A 24,474-nucleotide genomic window follows, 5' to 3' on the forward strand; every position below is an offset into this window, starting at 1 on the left:
TTCCTCATGGTTGAAAGCAGTCCTCATCTCTCCAGTTCTACCAACACCTTTCACTCTATCCGTACCATTCAGCTGCAACTCTCTTGGCCTAGTTTGCCTTTGGATGCTGTGACAAACACCATGACCAGAAACAACTTGGGTAGGAAGAAGGAATCTGGGGCAGGAATTGAAGCACAATCCGTGAAAGACCCTTGCTCACGGATTTGCTCCTTGTGACTTATTCAGCTACTTTCCTTATCTACCTAGGGTTGCCTGCCCAGGGATGACACTGGTCACAGGGTCAGTCTCCCTATATCAACTAGCAATTAAGAAAATGCCTCACGGATGTGCCCACAGGCCAATCTGATGGAGGTAGCTCCTAAATTGGGGTTCCCTCTTCCCAGGTGACTCTAGCTTGTGCCGAGTTGAATAAACTAATGAGCATACAGTAGCTTTAAGTAACCACAGCCAATTTTCATTTACTGTTTTCAGAAGAAAAGTATCTTAGCTGTCTTAAAGGGGGTCTAACTCATTCTATGCATGAAGAAACTGCTTTCTCCCCAAGAGAGGGTGAATGACTAATGTAAGACTGGACTCTGCTTCAGTTCCTGCCTTGAGGTTTCTGTCTCGACCTCCTGCCCCAGTCTCCCTTCTCCTGCCCAGACTGCTTTTGATCATACAGCAACTTTCTCCTAAAGCCGACATTCTCTTCACTGTGACTGGTGGAATCCATTCACCTTGTGGAATATTTTTCCAGATATGACTATTTCTGTTCTTTTGGAGCAAAAGCCCCAACAATTCAGAACGTCCACACTAAGGCAGGCAGTCTGCTGCTAATGCATTCATTACTCAGAGATGCACAAAGTGCCAGAAGTAGACACATGAGCTGTGACTGCCCCAATTTTATTATTGCCCACTCCCAGATCAAGTCTGGTTCACTGATTCTCCCATAATGCTCTTTGGAGCTTCCACTAACCCCAGTCTCTTTCTTGCTTAGTCTCTATACAAATGGCTTTGTCTCTCAGACAGTGAGCCTTGGAGATGTGCTTAAATCATTATTTATGCCCCTGTGTCCTTATTCCCCTATGCCCTTATGCACCTGTGTCTCTATGGACCTGTACACCTATGCCCTATGCAGCTATGCAGCTATGCCCCTATGCTCCTATGCCCCTGTGCCACTATGCAGCTATGCACCTATGCTCCTATGCCCCTATGCCCCTATGCAGCTATGCACCTATGCTCCTATGCAGCTATGCACCTATGTACCTATGCTCTTATGCCATTATGCAGCAATGCACTTATTCCCCTATGCAGCTATGCACCTATGCCCTTATTATCCTCTGCTCCTATGCACCTATGCCCCTGTGCCCCTATGCGGCTATGTACCTATGTACCTATGCCCCTATACAGGTATGCACCTATGCACCTAGCTTTCTGCTTTGCACATTCTACTCAGTTGACTTTATCTAATGAATTAATTTTTAAAATGCCAAGCCTATTAGTTCCATAGCAATCGCTGGTGAGTTTTCGACTGTGTTCACAGACAGTGACTTAACCTTTCTACAATCCAGTTTCATTTGTGTGGGATGGAGATCGTAAACGTATCTTTCAGAGTTTTTATAAAGATTAAACAGGCAACAGTGAGTTTGCTTTGTAAACTGGAAAGTCCTTAAAAGCTAGGGCTCTGGGAAAGGATAATCCCCAGGATTATTGGAAGGTCACAGGAAGCTGGCTGTTTGAACAGACTCTGTTTTCTTTCCCCCTTTTAGTATTTAGTGTGTGTGTTGTCTCAAAGTCAAACATCTTTAGGATTTTGTTGTTGCCCAGTAGTGTTCAAAGTCTGACTTTCTTCTTCGACATTTAGAAGCACATATTTCGAGTACCTGCTATGTGTCAGATGACGCTGTGTCAGATGACGCTTCAGAAGCAGAGGGATGCCAAGATGAACTGACCTACTGTCAGCCATCAAGGGGGCCTGCCGTGTAGTACCCATCTGATGTGTAAATAGATAATTATGGGACAATGCAGCAGGGGCTGGGTATAATCACATACACAATGAAAGAGGAGCACGAAGCGGGAAGCAATTACCTTCCAGATCTGCTTCTCAGTATCAACAGAAAACGATGTCTCATAGCATCAGGTTCGTGGCTCCTGGAGACGGCGGTATGCTGGGAATTATCATCAGCTACAGATGTCACAAGGAACATAGGAGACTTGCCCAAGGCCACATGCTGAGTTGAAGTTGCGCACCTAGAACCTGGCTGTCCTTGCTCTGATGCCATTCCTATTACCTTTGAAGAGCTATGGACCAGGGCAGAGTCAGGAGGAGTCTGAGGAGTCAGTTAACTGCATAGGAGCTGCTGCTGCCACTCTCGCTTTGTAAAAAGGGAGGGTCGAACTCCGCTTCTCACCAGACGTGGAAGGCCATCTCCAGTGATTTGACTTCTGCCTGGCCAAAATGAAGCCACTGGAGCTCTTTGAACAACTTATAAATTGCCCTTGGCAGAGTGAAAACAACTAAGGACACGGTAGGATCCGAAACAGTGAGGGGCGTAGCAACACCGTGAAGCTCTGAGGTGATGCAGACCTTCGAGCCAGGGGATGTATTTAGATTTCCTTGTCTACCTCTCCAGTTTTGTTAGAGGTGAAGCACACATGGGTATTAGTGACAGACATCTCTTCAGAGCACCTGCTGTCTCATCATCGGGAGGGGAAAAGAATAGGATTGGGTGTGGCACTGTGGGCAACCCCCGCCCAGACGAAGATCCTCGTGTTTGGGTCTGGCCTTACGGACGGTCATTACACACGTGATCCATGGAAAACACCTTAGTCTCTTTCTCACTGGACTTAGCTGGAGCCTTAGAAAGCGGCCATGGCAATGTGGAGAACTGCAATTCAGCAGCTCCCTCCACCCCCTGCTCAGTCATCACTTTTTCTTTGTAGACAATACATTTTTATTGATGCCAGCTTTTGTAAAGCATCAACCTATACATAACCCGCCCGTACAGATTTATTTATACTCCTGCCTTGTTCCACAAACATTTCTGAAGTGGCTTACAAGGAAAACAATAAATCAAGCCTAATATAAATAATAAATTGAAAAAATAAGAACCAGGAGAACACACAACTTAAAATTGAATGTCAAAACTAGGAGGAAAAGATAGAATATACATACCCAAACCATAAGGCTCTAGGGTTTCTGCAGTTGTATCTGAAACTTAATCCTGAGCAAAGGGAAAGGGGATTATGCTCAGCCTTGTGGCTGTCCCTGCCTGTGGCCACATCCTTTGGGTAGAAATCTTTCCCAAACCAATCACAGAAATCTTGCTTTCCTTGCTTCATAACTAACCATGGTTGGTCCTGCTAGATTTCTACGATCAGATGAATGAATGGGGAGTGTTCAGGTCATGTGGCTCTATGCTCTACAGGGATTCTCTGGATGAACGCATGAGCAAGCTTTTCTGGATAACCACTGAGGAAGGAAGCATATGTGTGTGTGTGTGTGTGTGTGTGTGTGTGTGTGTGTGAGAGAGAGAGAGAGAGAGAGAGAGAGAGAGAGAGAGAGAGAATATGTGTTAGAGAGAATATTTGTATGTGTCTGGATGTGTGTGTGTGTGTGTGTGTGTACTTTATTTTCTGAAATGTTTGATGAGATTACCTAACTAAACAATATATCTTTTGATGAATTAAAAATACTCTGAGCATTTTTAAAATGTATATACAAAGAAGGCAAATTTTACTCAATTTTATACTCATATGGTGAAATTGTATGTAGATATGTGTTGNGAGAGAGAGAGAGAGAGAGAGAGAGAGAGAGAGAGAGAGAATGTGTGTGTGTGTGAGAGAATATGTGTGTGTGTGTATGGGTGACAGAGACAGAGACAGAGACAGAGACACAAACACAGAGAATATATGTGTGTGTGTGAGAGAGAATGTGTGTGAAAGAGGATATGCGTGTATGGGTGTGCATATGTGTGTGTGAGAGAAAGAGAGAATATGTGTGTGTGTGTGAGAGAATATGTGTTAGAGAGAACATGTGTGTGTGTATGTGTGTGTGTGTGTGTGTGTGAGAGAGAGAGAGAAGGAGAGGAGAGGGGGAAAGGGAGAGAGAGAGAGAGAGAGAGAGAGAGAGAGAGAGAGAGAGAGAGAGAGAGAGAAAGAGAGAGAGACCCTGTGGATTATCACATTTGCCTTCATTTCTTGAATTCCTGACCTGGTGACCTCTCCCTCAGTCTGTGCTATCTCTCTTCTCCTGTGCCATTTGGGAGACAGACAAACAAGTGCCTTGAAATTCTGGTAGAGAGCGATTGAAAGGAGGGGTTGCTGCCAGGATCCCGCTGTGGATAATGCGCATATCATCAGGGGGAGTGGACTTTATGAGCTCTGCATTGGCTGTTTATAGATTGTTTTCCTTGCTTCTGGGTGTTCTGTGGTCGGAACTAAGCAGGTAGGGGATCTCTGAGCAAATAAGGCATTTACTGCAGCCAAAATTCTTGTGTATATTTGGACATTTTTCAAAGTATTTTGTTTTTTAAATCTTTAGTTCTTTTGGTCCATGAGAAGCACTGCTATAAGGAGCAAGTCTAACCGGTGTCACCTAATTTCACAGATAATTACTGACTGGCACACAGTGGGGGATTTAGGGCCAGGGTCCGAGGCTCTTTTCTAGTCTTCAGTCAGCCCACCAGCTGTCAGTGGACGTTGTCAGGAAGGGTTCCCCAGAGGTTTTGGAAGACTCACCCTTCCATTCATTCAAAATCCATTTGAGCACCTACTATGTGTTGTGCAAATTCTAGAGTTGGTTAATAGAGTGGTGACTTAAACAGAAACAAACCTCTCTTTTGGGGAGTTGACATTCTAGTGAAGGGAGATGGAAAACATGCCAAATGCATAAACTGGACAATATGTCATGTGGCCACATGCATTTAAAGGAAAAGTAACCAAAGAAAAGCACTGAAGATGGGGGTGCTTTACATGAGATACACAGAGAGGGACTTCCAGAGGGACTTTCAGAGGTGGGGGCAATGAGTTAGGGTGGGGCTGTCCTGGAAAAGTCCCTGATTTCAGAGAGTCAGTTGGCATCCTGGCAGCAGAAGTGACACATTCAGGGTTATCCAGGGTAGGAATTTAGCCACCATTCACAGAAGCCCAGGGTGGATATTGAGAAGTACCAGGAAGGGTGTGGCAACCTGAAACTCACAGTAGCAAAGCTATCTACCTTTTTAGACACATAAGGAGAAGCCCTCTGGGTCATGGAAGGAAGGTAGAGGACTCTCCTTGTGCAGGTGACTAGCTGGGAGGCCAGGAGCATAAGTCAGTTCTCTCCATCTCTCCCAGGGATGGGATGCAAGAGGAAACCACAGACTATACCAGTCTAACCCCATCAGAGTGGGGAGGGCAGCAGGGGAGCTGGGCGGTAGGCACTTACCTGCCTGGCATGGATGGAATAGTGGGCTCCTCCCAGCTCTGGGATGAACAAGCTTGGACCCAGGTATGTCTTTTGCCCCATCGGAAAAATGAAAATTTTGTCGTGTTTCTGAACCCTTCCAGCTCTGACACCCACTGGAACCTGTGGTTCAAAGGAGCGGTGTGGTCTCCTTTACAGACAAGACAATGAGGCCCAAAGAGGAACTCGCCATTCTTTAAGTACGCAAAGGGTACAGGGTTACAGTTGGGACCTGCAGACCTCAGAGAGGGTGGGAATGGACAGGAGACAGGAAATGGCAGCTGGGAGGATTCAAGTTGGTAGGAAGGTAGTTGGAAGAAGTTTGTCCTCCTGGATTAGCCTTTTGCAACTCAACCTCAGGATATGTTGGCCAGGAACAGCTGCACTTACATGGCATCAGGACCATCTACTTTCCTGGTTTCAACCAGTTACCAAATCTGATGCACTAAAACCTGTAGGGACAAGGTTTTAGAATGTACAGTGTCAATAATCTACCCAGGTGATTCCTAGGATCCTTAAAGTCAGCTGATGAGAAAGAGAAGGAGAAAGGTGTAGTTCGGTGGGCTGTTCCAGGCGTCTTAACCTAATGACATTTAAGAATGTGGAGAGTGTAGCGGAAGGTTTGCCTCTTGGCTTCCAGAAGTACTCAAGGATAGCCAAGCCGCCAAACCTACCTATAAAGAGTTGCCTTCTTGTTATTTTCCAAGCTGCATCCTACGAACATACAAAAACGAATCCCACAGTGTTCTAGCTACTTCAGCCAGTTCCCTCTGGTTCCTTTTGATTCTCTCTTTGGAGGGAGTTGATATCAGTATAAAAAGGCAAAACAAGCATATCTGACCTTAAGAAAGTGAGACCTTGGTGTCCACGGAGGCCAGAAGAGAGCATCAGACCTCCTCCCGCTGCAGTTACAGGCAGTTATAAGTCATCAATGTGGCACCTACAACTGAGCTTGGGCTCTGTGTAAGAACAGTATGAGCTCTAAGCCATCAAGCCTTTTCTCCAGCCCCTGCCCATTAACTTCCCAGAGTTTTCCCATAAGCCCTGGAGGAGGGAGCATCCACCCCTGCAAGTGAGAGATTACGGCTAATGCACACACTCTTCAGAGATGAACAATATTTACAAGTTAGGTTCCGCCTAGTGGGAGAAGCATGTGAGCGATCACACACTTGGTCGAGCCCCGCCGTACCTCCTTAATCATTGTCACGTTTCCCAGGGTCAGCTGCCAGGGCCCTGGATGTGTGCTCCATCACGCAGTAACTTTAAAGAGTGCTTATCCGTGGAGGGAAACCCTAGCCGTCTTGACCGTATCACAGGGCAAACACCTTTCTTTCTCTTTCATATGGAAGTTATTATTACCTTTCCATGGATAGAAAATTACAGATTAATAGGGGTACATTTTCATGGACATTTGGTGTCAGAGCACTGAAACAAATGTATGCTTTGGGCATCTCCCCTCCCACTCAGGAGACGATGTCTTAATTATTTTGACCGGAGCCAGACCATGGTGTGTGTTGTAAACATCTGGTTTATCGTTCATCCAGCCGAACTGGTTTCTATTTTGTTAGAAGAAAAGGTTCGGGATTAAAGACGTTTAAGTAATTAAGCACACGTCAAGACAATTTGGTGATGGGTAAATATAGTCTCTGTTAAATGTGCCGTCTGGGGCCTCTGGTTTAGATTTATGTCCGGCTGGAGCGCAGGGATGAAAGCAGAAGGCTGGGCTGAGCAGGCCCTGTTGTGGAGCGAATCAAAACCAAATGGGCTTTCAGGAGGAGGGCACCATCTCTCTAAGTACCTGTCCCAAAGGATGAAAGTTTCCTTTGAGCTTGGCCTGCGGGGAGCAGAGCCGTGCTCCCTGCCACCCAGCAGCGCTTGTAGTTTTAATGACAGTCCCTGGGTGGCGGACCATAAAGTCCTGCACTTCGGTCTCCCCACAGAGCCAAAGGCGAAGCTCAGGGGTTTGTATGCGCATGCTCTGTTACCCAGGGCAGGCGCATGAGTCCGCTCTGGTTGTGGTCTTTGGCTCGGATGCCTCTGGATGTAGAGGGGCAGTGATGCTGGGCCAGTCTCCCAGGCTGTTTAAAGTGTGGTCCGTGCTGAGTAAGGAGGAAGCAGAGCATTTTCCTTTGGGGGTTAAAGTTCTAAGCAACCGGTGTGCAGTTGCCGGTGGTGTGAAAGAGAGATAAGGCTGATGGTTGTAGGGACCAGCTTCTGCGGGACCCCAGAGTCCATGCTTTGTTTGAGTTGAGGTTTTGCTTTTCTTTGGGGACTGGAGAGAAATGAAGGAAAATATCCTTTGAACTTTCTGCCTCTCCATGGCCTTCATTCTAGGAGTAAGAACACAAAAGTTTAGTCTCTGTCTCTGTCTCTGTCTCTCCCTTCCTCCCTCCCTCCCTTCCTCCCTCCTCCCTCCCCCCTCTTTCTCTCTCTCCTACCCCTACTGTGCCTAATACAGTTCGGGAAGAGTATCTATGTGGTCCTGAAGGAAGAAAGCCTTGTCATTGTGGCCACATGAATGGCACACGATGGAACCAATTAGACCAGGGTTTTTGTTGTTGTTGTTGTTGAAAAGGAAGGGAAAAAAAAAATCCAAAAATTTCAAAGCAGGGATTCCTTTTCTTTTTGAAAAACGTTTTGATTCTTTTCTTTTCTTTTCAAACTGATTTCCATGCTTGTTTGGGGCAGAGTCTTGGTTTCTGAAGTCTGGGGGTAGAACCAGAGGCCCCTGCAGACCCAGTTTGGTAGGGTAGCTGGCTGTGGCCGCACCAATGCTTTTCAGCTCCTCTCCCTCCCCTCCCCCCACCAGCTACACTGATTGGGATCACCATGTGCTACCACCTAGGTGTCCCGTGGGAGGTGCACAGCTAGAGGTGACAGAAACATTCAATGACATCATTTGGGAGCCTTAGGTATCTGAGTCGGGATAACTCAGATTTCCTAACCTGGAGTCGTTGCTCCAAGGCAAAAGACTGTTTCCCTGGACTTCCTGTCTTAGAAGGCAGACTAATCAACCGGAGTCTCAAGTTTCCTCATCAGGGTAGAACAAGGCAGTGAGGAGTGTGTGTGTGTGTGTGTGTGTGTGTGTGTGTGTGTGTTGGGGGACAGGGACACTTGATTAGCTAGAAGAGATACTGAGCAAGTACAGCCAAGGGCTGATGGCTTCTCAAATGTCACCCCTTTGGGTGTCAGGACAGTGAACCAAGTGTTGGGAGACACAGCAGAAAGACAATCCCCTCTGACTCATTTCCAGTGCAGGCTTTGGAGGACACGGAAACAAGACAGCTTGTGTCCTGGAGGGGATGAGCTGCCTGTTGTAGGTGGAGCTGCGTGTAGGTTTGAGATGGAAGTAGGCGTACAGCTTATAGCCCAGTGAACCGAGATCTTTCGAGGACATTCCAGTTGAACTCAGATCATTAGTCTGATGCTTCAGCCAAGAGAGGTGAAACACCTGCTTGTTGGTTGTTGTTTTGTTTTTTCCCCATGAAGTGTTGGGACTGTCTTTGGTGTTATTACAGCTGCCATGGCAACAGTGGGGCGTGAGTGAGGTAATTCTTGGGATGTGGTTGCATCGGGGGCTCTACCAGCCTGTGAGGCTTCAGCTTCTATCCATGTCGACAGTGCTTTCATAGCTTGAAAATATCCGCTCGCCCCAGCTGCCCCAGCTTGGTTCTCCTCCCTTTGATTACTGTGGGGTGGCTTCGTATTGCTGTGGTTAGGGGTCTTGAACTGATTAATGATGCTCTGACTGAAACTGTAGTCTTCTGAGTTAAAATAAATCTGTAGCTTGTCCACCCCCGGCACCCCTCCCCCACCCGTGCTTCCCCTCTCGGACCCTCCACACTCCCCCGAAGTTATTTCCTCCTGTTTTACGTTAATCCCAAAGAAGAAACTTAAAACTAGAAGAGGATTGCTAGCTCTTGAAGACACATCCGTGCACATGCAGCTTTCAAATCCCTGGAGGTGGCCATGTCTACTGAGCATCTAAGGGAACCAACCGGTGGGCACGGCATAAGTGGCACGCTAGAACCGTGGTGAATCTTGGGAAGGTTTGAGAATTGGAGACTGTTAGGGAAGAGAGGACTGTTTGAGATTCGGTGTCTTAGTGTGTGGTTGTGGCTGGACGTGTGAGGTAGAAAGTGATGAGTTGTAATGTGTTCATGCCTGGACCTGTGTCCCAGACCTGTGTCCCAGCCTCAGTGTGGATGCAGAGCCACCGACAACACGGCCTACTGAACATCAGTGCGTTATGCTGTTTTCCTATGAACTCCGTGACTCTGTCTTACTACTGTCTGCTGTCTCTCTGCAAAGAACAGATCAGGGATGAAAGTGTGCGCGTGGCTGCAGGAGTTACAGGGTACCAGGAACTTCCTCTCTTTGATTGACGGTGGATCCTGGAGTGCAGCATCGTGGTAGTCTAAGTTGGTGAGAGACATTTCTCCTACCAGGAAGCTGGTGACTCAGGATAACTCATCCTGATGCAGAATGTACAGACTATTGGTGACCTAGGATAGCCCATACCTGATGAAGGACCTACAGACTGCTTTATAGCCTCTTAATAAAACCAAGAAAGACACAAGAATAACCGTGCTGTTCTGTGAGCAGCAGCTCTCGGCTGTCAGGGTTGGAGTAAGAGAGTCACCAGTATCTGTCCACTCAGCATTTCCTCACTAGACTTTGCTGTGGGCAAGTGGTGTGAGGGACTTCCAGGACTAAACAGCGAACGTCCCTGTGAGACTTTCGTTTTTAATTTTTAAAAAAGTATCAGGGTACCTTTGCCCTGTAAACCTTGTTGGAGTTTATTATGACAGTGTGTCTCCTGGGAGTTCCAGAACAGACACCTATAAAGTTCCACCAACAGGACTACCTAAACGTGAGCAGAACAAAGACAACAGGACTAGCCACGACAAAGTGAAGGGGGGGGGGAAACACATGAGGCCTCGACCCTGCACAAAGAACTCAGGAACCAAGGAACACAGGGGCATGAGCCGGTCTTCACTAGGGAAGAACATTCCAATTGGTTATCCAATACCAGATGGACAGCCCTGAAAACACACAGATGAGTCACATACAGACCAAGCAGGTTATATTTAGGGATATATATGTATATACATGTACATATATGCATGTAACAGCAATTAACAAAGTGGCTATAAATTTGAAAGAGCAAAGAGGGGTATGTTGAAAGGTTTGCAGAGAGGAAAGGGGAAATGATCTAATTGTACTATAATCTCTAAAATAAAACCAATAATAAAAAAGTTATTGGGGCACCAAAGAGATTTTATTTAGGTGATTTTTATTGAGCAGGTTTTATTGTACTGGAGTGAAAACTGAGGAAAATATAGAGCAAAAGAGGTCATAAACATATATTCTGTCAGCCGAGGGGATGGCACTGTGACATGCCACAAAAGCCCTTTATGTACTCACATGAGAGAAAGAGTAAAGAGCAAATATTGCCAGTGGAGCTGTGAGGTGCTCTCGACTGCACCACCCATGTACATTCCGCAGTGTGGGAGCTATGGGAGAGCCAGAGGTCTCCCAAGGTTCCTCAGACCTTATTTTGAGCAGTGCTGTGCTAGAACCTCAGACCCTGGGGCTGTTGCAGTCTAAGAAGGTAGGCCAATCGCCAAATGAAGCAGTCCTGTGAAGAGACGGGGAGGTAAGACAGATATCAACACTTACATTAAGTTATCATGGCCAAAGTCATCCCTGACTGCCATAGAACTCATCTACGCTGACGTGGAACATAGGGGACCCCAAGCAATGTGCCTGTGGCGGTGGAGTGTAGAGGGTTTACTGGGCTAGAATCAGAAGGCAAGGATAGGCGCAATGTGAAGGTTCTCACAGCATACTGAACATAAAAAACATCGCTGGTGTTTGAGAAATGGATACTATTTCCCTTCTACTCAGGACTAAAGCTTGAGGAAGAGCCCATAGAGCGGAGGGACAGAGCAGAGAATGCAGTGGTTCACAGCTGGGAGGCACACAAGGGTTTAACCTTTATCAGACTTCGGGTTGAGAGGCCTCTGCTTCAGAGTTGCTATTCTTTACTTTGCAGGTATTAACTCTCTAATAGCAAACAATATCTACGAGGCTGCCTACCCGCTGCATGATGTAAGTAACTCTCCATTTCCCCTCCCCACCCCTCGCTTTTCCTTTTCTCCCTCCACTCCCTCTCTCCCCCTTTCTTTCCTCCCCTCCTCCCTGCCTTCCTTCTTTCTCTTCTTGATGCAGGGTCTCATTCTGTGACCCAGGCTTGCCTCAGACTCATGACCTCTTACCTCAGCTTCCGGGAGCAGGGTTGCAGAGTGCCACAACTGCCTGCTTCATCACTGTGTTCTCTCTAATCTTCTGAGAGTTGGAGCCATGGGCCTTGGGGTGGGTGAACATTTGGCAAAAGAAGGCAGGAGTGAACCCTGAGATTAAAACACCTTTTTCAACCTTGGAACTTAACATTGCTGAGGATAACACCTGGTTTTGGTTTTTTTTTTTTTTTTTTTTTTTTTTTTTTTTTTTTGCCAAAGGTCTCAAACTGTCTTTCCAGTCACTTTTACAGATCATAAGAAGCACATATTGGTTTTCGTCTGAGCTTTCCTTGTCTTTGTTTTTGGCAAAACTGTCAAAATGCAGATGTAGCATACAGTTGATTGAAAGTACCCATGGCTGAGTTGTCAGTAAAGGCAGGTGGATAGCCATGGGAGAATCCCCATCAGCATGGGTACAACCTGGAAGTACTCCATGGCTGGGAATAATTCCCAAGATGCAATGCACTAATATTTCAAGACAACTTGCGAAAAGCTTGCATGAGTCTGATTTCTTAGATGGGAGCCTTCCCATGTCTGACATCTTTGCTGTGGAGCATGTAAAGCTAACTACTGACAGCATGGGGTGAATTTTATTTCATGTGCTAACCCATCTACAGGCACAGAGCCTGCCATTGCATGGGCTGAGATAGTAACCTGAGCTCATTTGGAAAGCACAGGAGGGGCTCATTTTGTGTGAAAAGCTATCCTAATTAAACACTATAAGGTGATGACTATGAAATCCAACACTGGCTCCTGACTCTGCCATGCTTCTGATTTTCCTTAAATAGAAATGAAAGAGGTGACATTAGAAAAGAAAAGAAAAATGAAAGAAAGAAAATCTTTTCTCATTTGGCATCTGTTCTTGATGATCGCATTGGCTTTATCTGGTGTCTCCCTTTCCCTACAGGGTGAATATGACAGTCCAGGGGATGACATGAATGACAGAAAGGTGAGCCTCTATTGTCCTGCACCGAGGACCTTGGGTAAAACATGGCTGGGTGTGGAACTGGCCAAAGGTGTCATAAGTGTTCCATTTACATATCTAATCTTAACAGTTTTCCCATCACAAATGTCACCTTTCAAAGACAGGAGAGAACCAACTGAGTGACACTAACTTTCCACCTTCCTTAACGTCTGGGTGTGAACACCCAGACAGAGTGAACATGTTACCAGAAGTTACACTGCCCCATGGGTAGGCGCTTAGAATCCCTTTGCCTATGAAGTGTCCCTGATCCCCACCCCCACTCCCCAAAAGTGCATTACTATCCATTCTGGATTCCTCAGGGTTATCTTTGTAACAGTTTCCTGTCCTATAGGCAAGTAGAATAAAGCCACTCCCAAATGACAAAGGAGAGTGTTGAGGGAGAAGGAAGCTTGATCAGGATGCCTGTTACAGGAAGCTGGGAACTAGGTTACAGCTGGGGGAAGGATGCTGCTCCCTTTAGAGGGACCCCTCCAGGGGTGGCAACAGCTCCTGACTGTATAATACTCAGCCAAGCCCTCTGCGGAGAGTTGTTTGTTTTGTTGGTTGGTACCCTGGGACTACGGGGGCCATGACATAGATGAAGTAAAGGATGGCTCCAGCCTCTTTGGTCTACTGGTCTGTCGCTCCTGCCACCCTATTGCCCAGCCTCTGGCAGCTCTAGTATAGAAAGTTGGGTGGGAGGGAGAAGGAGGGTCTAGGGATCGAAGCTCCAGAGATCTCTTCCCTCCAATTCTGTTGTCTGGAAAACCACTCATGCCCCAAGTTGCCTTTTGAGCCGCCTTCTTTTTATCCTGCCTATTAGTCCCTGTTATGAAGTGTTAAGTATTAAAAACATAAAAGGTCTTTTCCAGAAATATGGCTGTGATTGCTTACACATGTCCCTGCTCTGCCTGCCTGGGGAATCTGCTGTAGAATTGCAATGTCTCAACCTCATCTGTTTCCTATCTGATGCTAATAGCTTCGGTGTTTAATTTCCTGAAAAGTCCCGCATCACATTTAAAGGAAAAGGAGGAAGCGTTTCTCCCCCATCCTCACCTCTCTCAACTGACTGTTTTCTGTCCTCCTACATTCTGACTTCATGTCTCTTCCCTTTAATTGGCCATCACTATCCATGGCCTGCCCAAGAAAGTGCCTGCTGGGTGGTGAGGACCTCAGCCTGTCTGGGAGTACCACAGAGCCAAGGGACACACAGTTAACTCAGGGGAATCCAGCCTGCCCCCTGCTTTTCTCACTAGTAGAGGGAAGCAAATTGCAGTCCATCCAAAATATATGCGCATTCGTTTCTGGAGTACTATTGTGTTGCTACCACAATATTATTACTATAAATATATTAGCCTGTGCTCAGGCTTCTGTAAGGATGCTAGCACCTCCTCCTGCTGGCAGTAGAGGCCTGGTGAGTAGAGTTGTAGCTTGCTAGGGAACTCCCAGAGCTGATGGCATGCTGCTGCACGCAGGTGAACCAGAGTCTCTGAAGACAAAAGGTCCCCTTGTGTGGCTTTCACCCAGGCTTGCTGCCCAGACTTGCTGCCCAGGCTTGCTGCCCAGGCTTTCACCCAGGCTTGCTGCCCAGGCTTGCTGCCCAGGCTTGGGACCTTTACCTTTCTCTCCCTGGGCCATGGGCAGAAAAGAGAGGTTTGCCATGCTGTGGATAGGAGAAACCCTGGTAGAGAATAAACATGTTTTCTCCTTCTGTTCACCCAAGATAGAGAACCCATACCTATCTAGGACAGGAGAGATGCTAAATGTCTGTAGATGATTGTGGTGTCATGACTAAAAGGATGATAGACAGCCCACTGCTAGAGGTCTTTAGTCACATCAGAACAGGTTCCGTTAAGAGGGTCTCACACTCCATGGCTGTGACTGATAACACAGGGGGTGCCTACAGTACAGCCTAGGGAAAGGCTTGAACTTGACTCTCTATCCACTTTTGCTTTAGAAATTGTTACATTAATTGGGGTAGATAGGTACACAAGATAGGTCTATGAATCAACATTGATTTATAGTAAAACAAATTTATTTATAACCAGTTTTTTGATATATTTATACTTTTATATTATCACAATTCAGGGAACACTTGGAAGCTTATATTCTGATTGCCTTGCTAATGTATTTGAAAGAATTTCTAACTAGATTACTTTTGTCAGAGTAAATGAGAGAACAATGATACTTTCAAGTACCTTAACACTTGGTATTCGAAATTTAGAAAACTATTTGTCTGTTCAGAGTAAATCACCTGGGAGCACCTAAGATTTTTCTCAGGCAACAGTGGCTGGAGGATGGGATGGAAGGTGCCTGTACACTGTTTATTAAAGACAAAAGCACATCTGTATGCTAATAAAATGCATGTTTCTATTGATTTTTGCCCCCCAAGAGTTAAGTGTTGGATGTATACTGATACTGAAGATACAGACCAACCTTTGCATCTCCCAGGGTCAATTGATATATTGATTTTATAGTTGCCAGTGTTGGGAGAGCCATTAGACATAAATATGTAATGTAAAATGGCGGAAGTCGATTTGGGACTGTCTTCAAACTGGTTGGAAATTCTATCCTAATCCCAAACCAAATTTCCAATTTTATGATTTTTTTTTTTTTTTAAAAAAGAAATTCAGCAACTCAAACTGCAATTTTAAAAACCAAACAAGCTAGCAAAAAACACATCCTAAAGAAAGAATAATCTGATAATTAGACACCCAGGGATGATGGCAAGGAAATACTAAGTCTTTGTTTTCCATAATGGATGTGTTAGATTTCTAAAGGGACAGAGAACTTTGGGTGCAGCAAAGCACTGCAGTTTATAACACACGGTAGTCCCCAATCAAGTTGAAAGGTTTCAGGCAGTGTTTGTTGGTGGTGTACGGTACAAAGACATGCATGGTGCAAAGCACATGCATTGTTTAGAATCAAGGCTACAGTGAAGTGGCTCCAGGCAACACAAGTGCACGCCTCCAGAAATGCCTCAGGTTCATTACACACTTGAGTTCTGTGGTGAGACTTTTGCCTTCGCCACATTTTTTTTCATGACCCCACATTTAGTTAAGCTGCTCCACATGGGGTTACGACCCACTGTTTAAGAAGTCATTTCCTTGTGAAGAAGCTTGGGTACCAGAGGATATAGTGTTTTGGGGTGGGATGGCTTCTCTGGGGGCCTTTGAGGATGGCTTGAAACTGTATCCCAAGATGGCCACCCCGCCCTAAATATACCCTTCACACTTTCCTTGTAATTCACGCTTGTTTCCATGATCTCCCCAGGGCCCAGCTCCTGTCAGGGCAACTGCAGGGGACCCTAGAGGCCCCGGAGAGTACCGAGTTCCTCCCTCTCCAGCTTGCCTGGTGCAGTTTTGCAGATGTGGTGACTCAGCCCCAGGTAGGGGCTGGCAGTCTCTGCCTCCCTTCAAGGAGGGTAATTAAGAGGAGATTTCTTGCCTCTAGAGTACAGGGGTTTCCTGCCTTCCTAGAAGCCAAGGCAGCAGGAACGGGGAGCACACAGATCCCTCTGGCTTCCAGCCACTTGCTCCTTTTCACGTTTGTTAGAGCTTCCTTCTTTCCCAGAGGACCCAGGAGAAGTGGCTGCTACCATCTTTTGAGCGCTGTCTGGCTTCCCTGTGGCCCCTCAACTTTGTAGAGGAGAGAGCCATCAGTACACTACTGGATTGTGATTTTCTTCAGTGTCTTGGAAACCGTTTGTTCTGGTTACTCTGCCTTTCAAGTAGACTTCTTCTCTAGCCGGTAGTGAATAGGTCATTCAGGAGAGTGAAGGGAGCCACTTCTGCATTCGAGAGTGTCTATGCATCAGGGTGGCACTCTCAGGTGGGACACCCACTTAAAGATTGACTGTCAGGCTATACAACTTACATGTTACCGTAGGAGAAGAGCTATCTGTCCCAGATAGTTGCCAGATGTTCCTATAGACTGCTGAGCAACTGTGAATGGAGGCTAGCCTCGTCTGCTCTGGCTGCATCCTCTCCCATGATTGCCTCTGAGGTGTCTGGAGTTGGCAACTTTCTGCCCATCTTGGGTGGGTCTAACTACTCTCTGAGAACCCTGCAGCTTCATGGACCATTCTGGAGCATGACGAAGGGTTGTAACACCCGAGTCCTTTATAATCTTATGAGACAGCTACATCAGAGGCTCGCTGTCAGACATGAGGCCCCTGGGGTGGGGGTGTGGGTCTGAATGTGCTGTTTATCAGTTTTGATCTGTCACAAAGGGTCAGACACTTGTGCCTGAATGTTATCTGAGACCATGGCAGAAGGTCCTATCCACTGGTAAGGAGTGTCAACCTCTCTCTGGTTGATGTGCACATTTAACCAGTTGGTGGAGAGAGAATATGGTGTCGAATTAAGTGAGAAAATATATTTATCAAAACATCACAAGGTTCTAGGCTCTGTATGCTTAAAGAAACCGATACAGGTCACCATGGTTATCTGCCTGCCTTTTGCTAACAGCATGCTCACTGTCATGGGACTGAGACTACAGGGCTTATCTCCCCTGGGGATCACTGAACCTGAAATTTGTCATGATTTATTTCTCTGTCTATGAATGAAATTATTGGAGGAGGGGATCAATAGCAACCTTCTCCTCCTTTCCTGTCTCCCATGCAGGAGACTGAAGTGTACGTGGGTAGCCAGGGTGCATGCTGCAGAGTGAGCTGATGCTCGGATGATGCTCAGCTGAGAATTTGCCTTACTCCCTCTACCACGTTCAGGCAGCTTACAGGACTCTAGCTATGGGCGTAGTCACCTGTGAGTGGAGGATGCTACCTGGAGTTGGGGACTTTGGAAATGTCTGATGACAGGACCAGAATCCCATCAGCAGTGGGCCTTCTGATGTGGCCTGTCTGGGTGGCCTTGAGCCCACTGGGGCCATACTGGCTTTCTGGAACATTTTCAGTTTTTCCCTGTGGGACAAGTAACAAAAATCTATCCTCAGGCTCGGGTTTGAGCTGGACACATGACTTAGGTATTTTCCCTGAAGGTCAGAGCCTACAAGATGGGCAGTGGTAGCCCAGTTATCCTCAAGGGAACTCAATTCATCCTGCCTTCTGACGCAAGCTAGCCTCCTTTGGGGACATAACTGGTATCTCTATAACGACAAGGTGCTGGGAGCTCAGGGTTTCCCTTGGGAGCTCGGGGCAGTAGATGCACCAAAGATATGGAGAGGAATAAATGCATTCACAACAGCAGGAGTAAAGCTGGAGCCTGCCACTGTGTAAATGAGCAGAGTCAGAACTTGGAAGTTAAGAGCTCTTCCCCAGATTTCTCGTATCATTCATGGCCCCTTCGTGTTTGAGTTTCCCCCTTTGCGAACAGTAACTGCTGGTGAATCCTTGTTCTATCAGCCTGCAGGGTTTCTGTTTATATTTTACAGTTTCTGGGAGATGTTATGCCAGTAAAATTCTGTAGCCTTTAAGTAGGAATGCTGGTTCTGATTTCAGCTCTAGTAGCAGGTCTTTAAAGGATCATAGGTGAGAGGGAAGGGCTTGTTGTTAAGTGGGTGTTTCACAGGCCAGGACTCGTTAGAGTCTAGGTCCTCCATGGAAGGATTCCTAGGGCGATTCTGCCTGATATGTAAAGAGCATTAAAAAAAAAAATCACAACAAATCAGTGATAGATTTGTCAGGTAATTCTAGATGTATTATCTGGTCAAGCACTAGTGTCTGGCGAGCATGGTGTCTGCGTGAGGTCTAATGTTAGTCCATTACCAAATTGCCAGATTTATTGATAGATGACTGATTGATAAGATAGCCAGGAATTTGAAACTGAACTGTTAGGAGGTGTGGCTTGCTTTTGCCAGAGTTGCTCCACACCACATGACGGTGTGATGGCTGGTGGTGTTTGGCATACTGTTTCCTCCCTAAACCTTTTATAGGCTTTCACTCTGATTTAGTTCCTGCTCCTTGCCCGAGACCTCTCTTAGACGGTAATTAGTGACCTCCAAGTTGTAAACTCCAGTGGCCTCTTTTCTAGTCTTATCTGACTCACCAGCGACATTTAACTCAGCTTGCCTGTTTCTTCTGGAGACTTTCTTCTCTTAGCTATACAGCTTGCTCTTCTTGCTCACCTCTGAGGGTTTCTTCACCATCTCCTGGTCCTTGAGGATTGAGTATATCCGGCTCTGTACTTGCTATTCATTCTTTGGGGATGTGACGACTTTGTGGGCTACCTCTTCCCTGATAACGAGCAAGCTTGCTTCTCCAGCCCAGACCATGCTTTGCACTTAGATTTTAATACCTGACTGATGATTGAACAACCATGTGGATGGCCAGAAAGCATCTCAAATAAACACATCCTAAAGCAAACCCTTGACTCTGTCTCCGTAGTCCTGCTCTTTCCACTGTCATCCTATTTCAGTAAATACACCAGTTATTTGAGTCCCTAGGTCAACTTCATCTAATTCAGTCATGAATAGGCAACATCAAATGTCTCTCATCACCCCTATGCGCATAGCCATCACCTCTCCCCTGGACCATCCCAAAAACAGCCTCCCATTTCCCCGCTCACTCAGTCTTTTCTCCACATAACAATTAGGATGAATCTTGTGCAGTCCCCTCAGCAGCAAGTCTCCCAGGAGCTTCTTTCAAAATCCTGAGTTATCACAACAGCTTCTAGCATCACATACGGGCCCTTCTGCAACAGTCACCTCCTATGATTCTCCCTGTGTTGACTGTTTACTGTCCCAATCACAGAGCCTCCTCTGCTATCCTACATTGTTCCATGGAAACTCCTCTCAGGGACTCTGCATGGGGAGTGTGAGTGTTCTCCCCACTTGTCTCTGGTCTGAGCTCAGATGTTTCCTCCTTGGAGAGGCACATTCTGTCTGTCTTATCTAAAACAATGTCCCACCCCACCTCATGTCATCCCCATCTTGATTTATCTTAGTGACATTGATGAATCTTATATATTTATAGTTGTCTGCCCACATCAGGTCCAAACACTGTGGAAACCATGATTTTAATGTGTTTCATCGCAGCACCCAGGGTCTGGAACAGTGCCTGGATTACAGGAGACATTCAGCAAATACTTGTTAAATGGGTGAACAGTGAGTGTCAGGGCTCGTGTGCCACACTGGACAAGGCAGGGGACAGAGGGGATGCTTGTCAGTTACATGGGTGTTTCCAGATGTGCACTGGTGATCTCTATGATTTGGGGAAGGAGATGAAAGTTCCCGTAGCCCACTGCCTTTGGATATACTTCTGTAGGCATCATGAGACTTCTAGGAGCTGGGTTTTATGGTTAACATGTTGACTTTACATTGGACAGAACAAGAACTGTTGCCTGTCTCACTGCTAACCTGCTGTTCTATTTTTCTTGCTTAGCTGCTGTATCAGGAATGGGCACGCTATGGAGTGTTTTACAAGTTTCAACCCATTGACCTCATCAGGTGAGTGAGTGTGTGTGTGTGTGTGTGTGTGTGTGTGTGTGTGTGTGTGTAGCAGAGCCTGGTCAGGTTCACCTCCTTGCATTGTGATGTGTGAACCCTCCCAAGGAACTAGGAGAAGCAGGTGTTCCTTCAAAGTTCTTGGGGCCTGGGAGCAAGGGTTGGGGTGTCTGTGACTAAGGCTCATCACCCAGCAACTCCATTTCCCAGCTGCCTTTGCATAGCATGGGCCACCTAGACTGTCCCCAGGGCCACGTGGAATCTGCTTCCTCTATTTGGAATAGGCTTTGATCTCTTTCTCTTGGCATCTCAAGTGGCCACCCACCTCTGTCGCCTGTTTTGTCTAACTACCCATTTGTTTTTTAAACTATGAGTAAAAAACAAAATTCTCTCTCCCAGAAAGCCCCATGCCCCCTGTCCCCCAGAGACCTCAGGTGATGTGGGAAATAACTCCAATACACACTGAGGTTTGGCTCCCAAAGACCCTCATCTGCAGGGGATGAAGTGCCTTTGGGAAAGATCTCTGTTTCTGGGCTGGCAGATTTGGAGTGCTCAGCTCTGTCTAGCTTGGACACTGGGAACTGGAGGGGAGCTGGAGGCTGTCCATAGGACAGGCAGCCTTGCTGGGAAAGGGAGGAAGGCTGAGCCTGGAGAACTGGAGAAGGTCAGATAAACACTTTGTAGTGTGTGTGGGCAGTGGGCAGGCAGTTGTCTAGCCAGTGGCCTGAGATTTTTCACATCTCAGAAACATGCTGGAAAGAGAAGGGTTGCCATCAGGGAAGGTGTCGGGGGTGGGGTGGGGGATGGAAGGGCCAGGCTTTCAAGGGGCCATATGAAGTTACCCAGAGAACTCATAAAGAGAAAACTAAGGTGGAACAGGCAGGAAACAGCCCTTTCCCCTCAGTGAGTCCCATGATGAACCCTCCACTACATACTCTTCTCAAATGACCTTGTCTTAATTTATCTGATTTCCAGAGGCCTCTACTACCTCTTTCCAACCACAGAAGCTGAGGACTTCTGTTATCCCTGTCCCCTTCACTTCACCCCTCCTCCCCTCCCTTCCTCTTCCTCCCCCTCCTCCCTTTCTTCCTTCTCTTCTGGTTGTTCTATGTAGCCTTGGCTGTCCTGGAACTCTCATTGTAGACCAGGCTGGCCTTGACCCCGAAGGTCTGCTTGCCTCTGCCTCCCAAGTGCAAGGGATTGTAGGTGTGTGCCACCATGCCCAGCCTTCCCATTTGCTTATTTTAAAGGTACCTCTCTGCTGTTTCTTATTCTTCATCTCTTCTGCCACCACCTGAAAAGAACCACTTGGCAGAGACAAACCTGGTGGCTCCTTGCTCTGAGCCATCATGGGTTTCACACTCATGTTTTGTGTGGTTGTTATTTACTAATGTGTGGTATGCTGCCTCTTTGTACTTCATGAGGAAGTTGCACTCATGTGTAACTTGAAAGATGGGTGAAAACTTACACATTGGGTTGGTACATTCTAGAACACTTGTATGTGCCCTTGTCCTGTGCGTTGAAAGAGTCAAGACTAGTTATCATTTACTGTTATAGGCCTTGAAGTCTATTCTTGAGGCTTGGGAGGTCCCTTAAAGGAAATTGAGGATCATAGAGGGGAGACAGTATATCCATTGTGACACTGATGCCTGTCAGCCCTGTCTCCATGAATTGTACATCACTGGTGCCCAGCAGGCTGCACTGTGAGACCGTGGATGGTCTCCCCAGCCCAGCAGGGGTGAATCTTTGGGGTCTGAAGGCCATGCATGAATGTTCCCACTTGCAAGAATTTTCTGCAGTATTTTCTAGGGAGGGACCTGGCAGGGACTCAGGGCATGGGTGCAATCCAACCCAGATGATCTCTCTGGGAATGTCGAAATAGTAGCTATTGTGCCTTAGCAGAAACAGTGCATAACCAAGAACGCAGAGGAGTGAGGCCTGAGATGGAGCACATGGCCCTTGAGCTCCCTTAGGGGGCAGAAGAGGATCTTCACAGATAGAAGAGCAGGCTTCTGCCCTCACTGCTCTGCGGGATAAGTTAGGATGGAGACAAAGACGACCTTCATTTTCTATGGTGCTTGGGAGACCTGGGGCCTTTTGCATTTGAACAGATCTGAGCCAGAGCCAAGACTTATCTTTTCACAAATACTGATGTGTGCTCATAGCTGATTTTCTTCATCTTGAGATTTTGATAAGTCTCAGGCAAACCTTTAAATATCTTCTGAATTAGATTCTGCTCTTAACTGTACTTTGCTGAAACTGATATCTCATATATATATATATATATATATATATATATATATATACACACATATATATATGTATATGTAAATATAAATATATATGTATACATGAATATGTGTGTGTGCCATTGCCTAGTTTGACAACACAAGGTAGAGAAGGTTCTGGAAGTGCTAGGCTTTATAGATTGTAACCTGTTGACTTTGGAGGGGTTGCACATTGAGGGGCTGATATAAGGAGGGGCTTTACTATGACCAGCAGCTGTGTCTCCTAATGAAATCTGAAGAAGACACAGCCCTTACTCTTTCTTATCTCCAGGAACAACTTCCTCATGGGGGAGGCTTCCTGCAGCTAAGATCAGGGTCAGGATCAAAGCATTGAGATATGAAATGGTTTCTACAATGTTCTCAACATAATGCCTATGGAGAAACAATATCTAGAGACTTTGGGTGGACATGCTTCCTATCTTGCTACCTAGCTCCACAATGTTTAAACCCAAGACCTGGCAGAACCCTGGGCTCCCAGGAAGAGGCTTTCCCACCTCTGTATTCCAGGCTCAGTAACTGTCCCTGTCTTGTATTCTAAGGGGCTTCCCACCACAGACTGTGTAATCCAATCTCTCCTCTGTAGCTGTTTTCCTCTCTAAAATGTAACCCATTCAGATACATCTTGAAGGAGTGGGAGGAGGATCAACAGATAAAGAGGGCTGCTGTGCAAGCCTGGCAACCAAGTTCCATCCCTGGAGCTCACATATAGGTAGAAAGAGAGAACCAACTTTTATAAGAGGTGTCTCTGACCTCCACAATTGTACTGTGGCACCTTGCATCCTCACCACCACCACCACCACTATCACCACCACCATCACCACCACCACNANCANNATCATCATCATCATCATCATCACCATCACCATCACCATCATCATCATCATCATCATCATCATCATCATCATCATCATCATCATCAAATTCCTTCCAGGAGAATGACAGAATTGGCCATAACCCTTTTTAGGAAGTTTCCCAGGTTTGGGAAGTCTACAGCTGGTTCAGAGGAGAAAATACAGGGGAAAAATGTTAATTGACTCACAATTAATTATTTCCTGAGACCTGCTGCCTTCTCCTTGAATCATACCTGGGTTATAGAAAGGCCATTCATCGTAATGCAATACACATTTACTGATGCTTAGAATGAACAGGTCTCTTTGCTCAGCTTTATGGGAAGGTATAATAATTAAAGTGAAGCCTGTGGCTTTCAGGATCTGGCCATTATATAGGGAGATGGATGGGCAAATGGAGTGAGGCAGATCAAGACCGTAATAGCAAGCGTACTTAACAGTATGGTGCAGTGTGGAAGTGGATAAGAGCTCCTGCAGAGTAAGGGAAGACTTCCTGGAAGAGGCGGGCACTGGATCAGAATCATTGATTTCTGAAGAACTGATGTTGAAGTCTGTGTCTTTACTGCCAGCCTGCACTGCCCTATATGAGGGCGGATTGTTTAGCTTGAAATGATTGCTGGCAGTCACACTGATGCAAAGACAGATCTATTACTACCCTTGATTGGGGATGGGCAGCTCACACGATTGACTTAGAGATCTCACCTGTGTCGGCCTTATCGTCTCTCCTCTCTTGCTCAGCTCTGTGAATTAGCAGGAAGGCTAGACTTGGGAGGAGGGGAAGGCTGGTGCCATAGGAAACTAAGCATGGTGACGACAGGCGCCATGGTCCTAGCATGGGTCTTAGCACTGGAGGATTGTGTTTAAGTGAGAAGCATTTTGCACCTGGAAAGACATTGTACTTCATGATTCTGGAGAAAATTATATAGACATTCTGCCATTGAGGGTGTGAGAGAGGAGGAGGCAGAGAAAAGCAGGCAACTGCTGGATGCAGTAACACAGTTAGGAAGGACCAGAGGACCCATGTCACACATTGCAGTGTGTCTGGTAGATCAGGGCGCTGGCTAAACTCAATCATGAAGTCTCAATGGCAGTGTGCTTTCTCTCTTTTTCTTCATGGAACACAAGCTGGTTCCAGGGAAGGCTGCTGCTGGTCTGGTGGCTGACCAACAGACACAGGAGTTGAGGTCCAATGTTCACAGCCTTTGGGAGGCCTCAGCCCTAGACTTGTGAGAACAGAGTTCTT

The 24,474-nt window shown here is 46.5% G+C and overlaps 1 protein-coding gene across 6 annotated transcripts in view; it reads left to right on the plus strand.

Annotated features, from left to right (window-relative positions):
* The window catches only part of Ano2 (anoctamin 2), a 339,560-nt gene that overhangs the window by 107,450 nt on the left and 207,636 nt on the right, over positions 1–24,474 (plus strand). For all 6 annotated transcript variants that reach the window (XM_021190379.1, XM_021190380.1, XM_021190381.1 and 3 more), the window contains 3 exons: positions 11,484–11,539; positions 12,638–12,679; positions 20,034–20,098. In XM_021190379.1, the coding sequence (XP_021046038.1) occupies positions 11,484–11,539; positions 12,638–12,679; positions 20,034–20,098 (163 nt within the window). The remainder of the gene's footprint in view (positions 1–11,483; positions 11,540–12,637; positions 12,680–20,033; positions 20,099–24,474) is intronic.

This window comes from Mus pahari, chromosome 2 (assembly GCF_900095145.1).
Source record: "Mus pahari chromosome 2, PAHARI_EIJ_v1.1, whole genome shotgun sequence".
Lineage (NCBI taxonomy): Eukaryota > Metazoa > Chordata > Mammalia > Rodentia > Muridae > Mus > Mus pahari.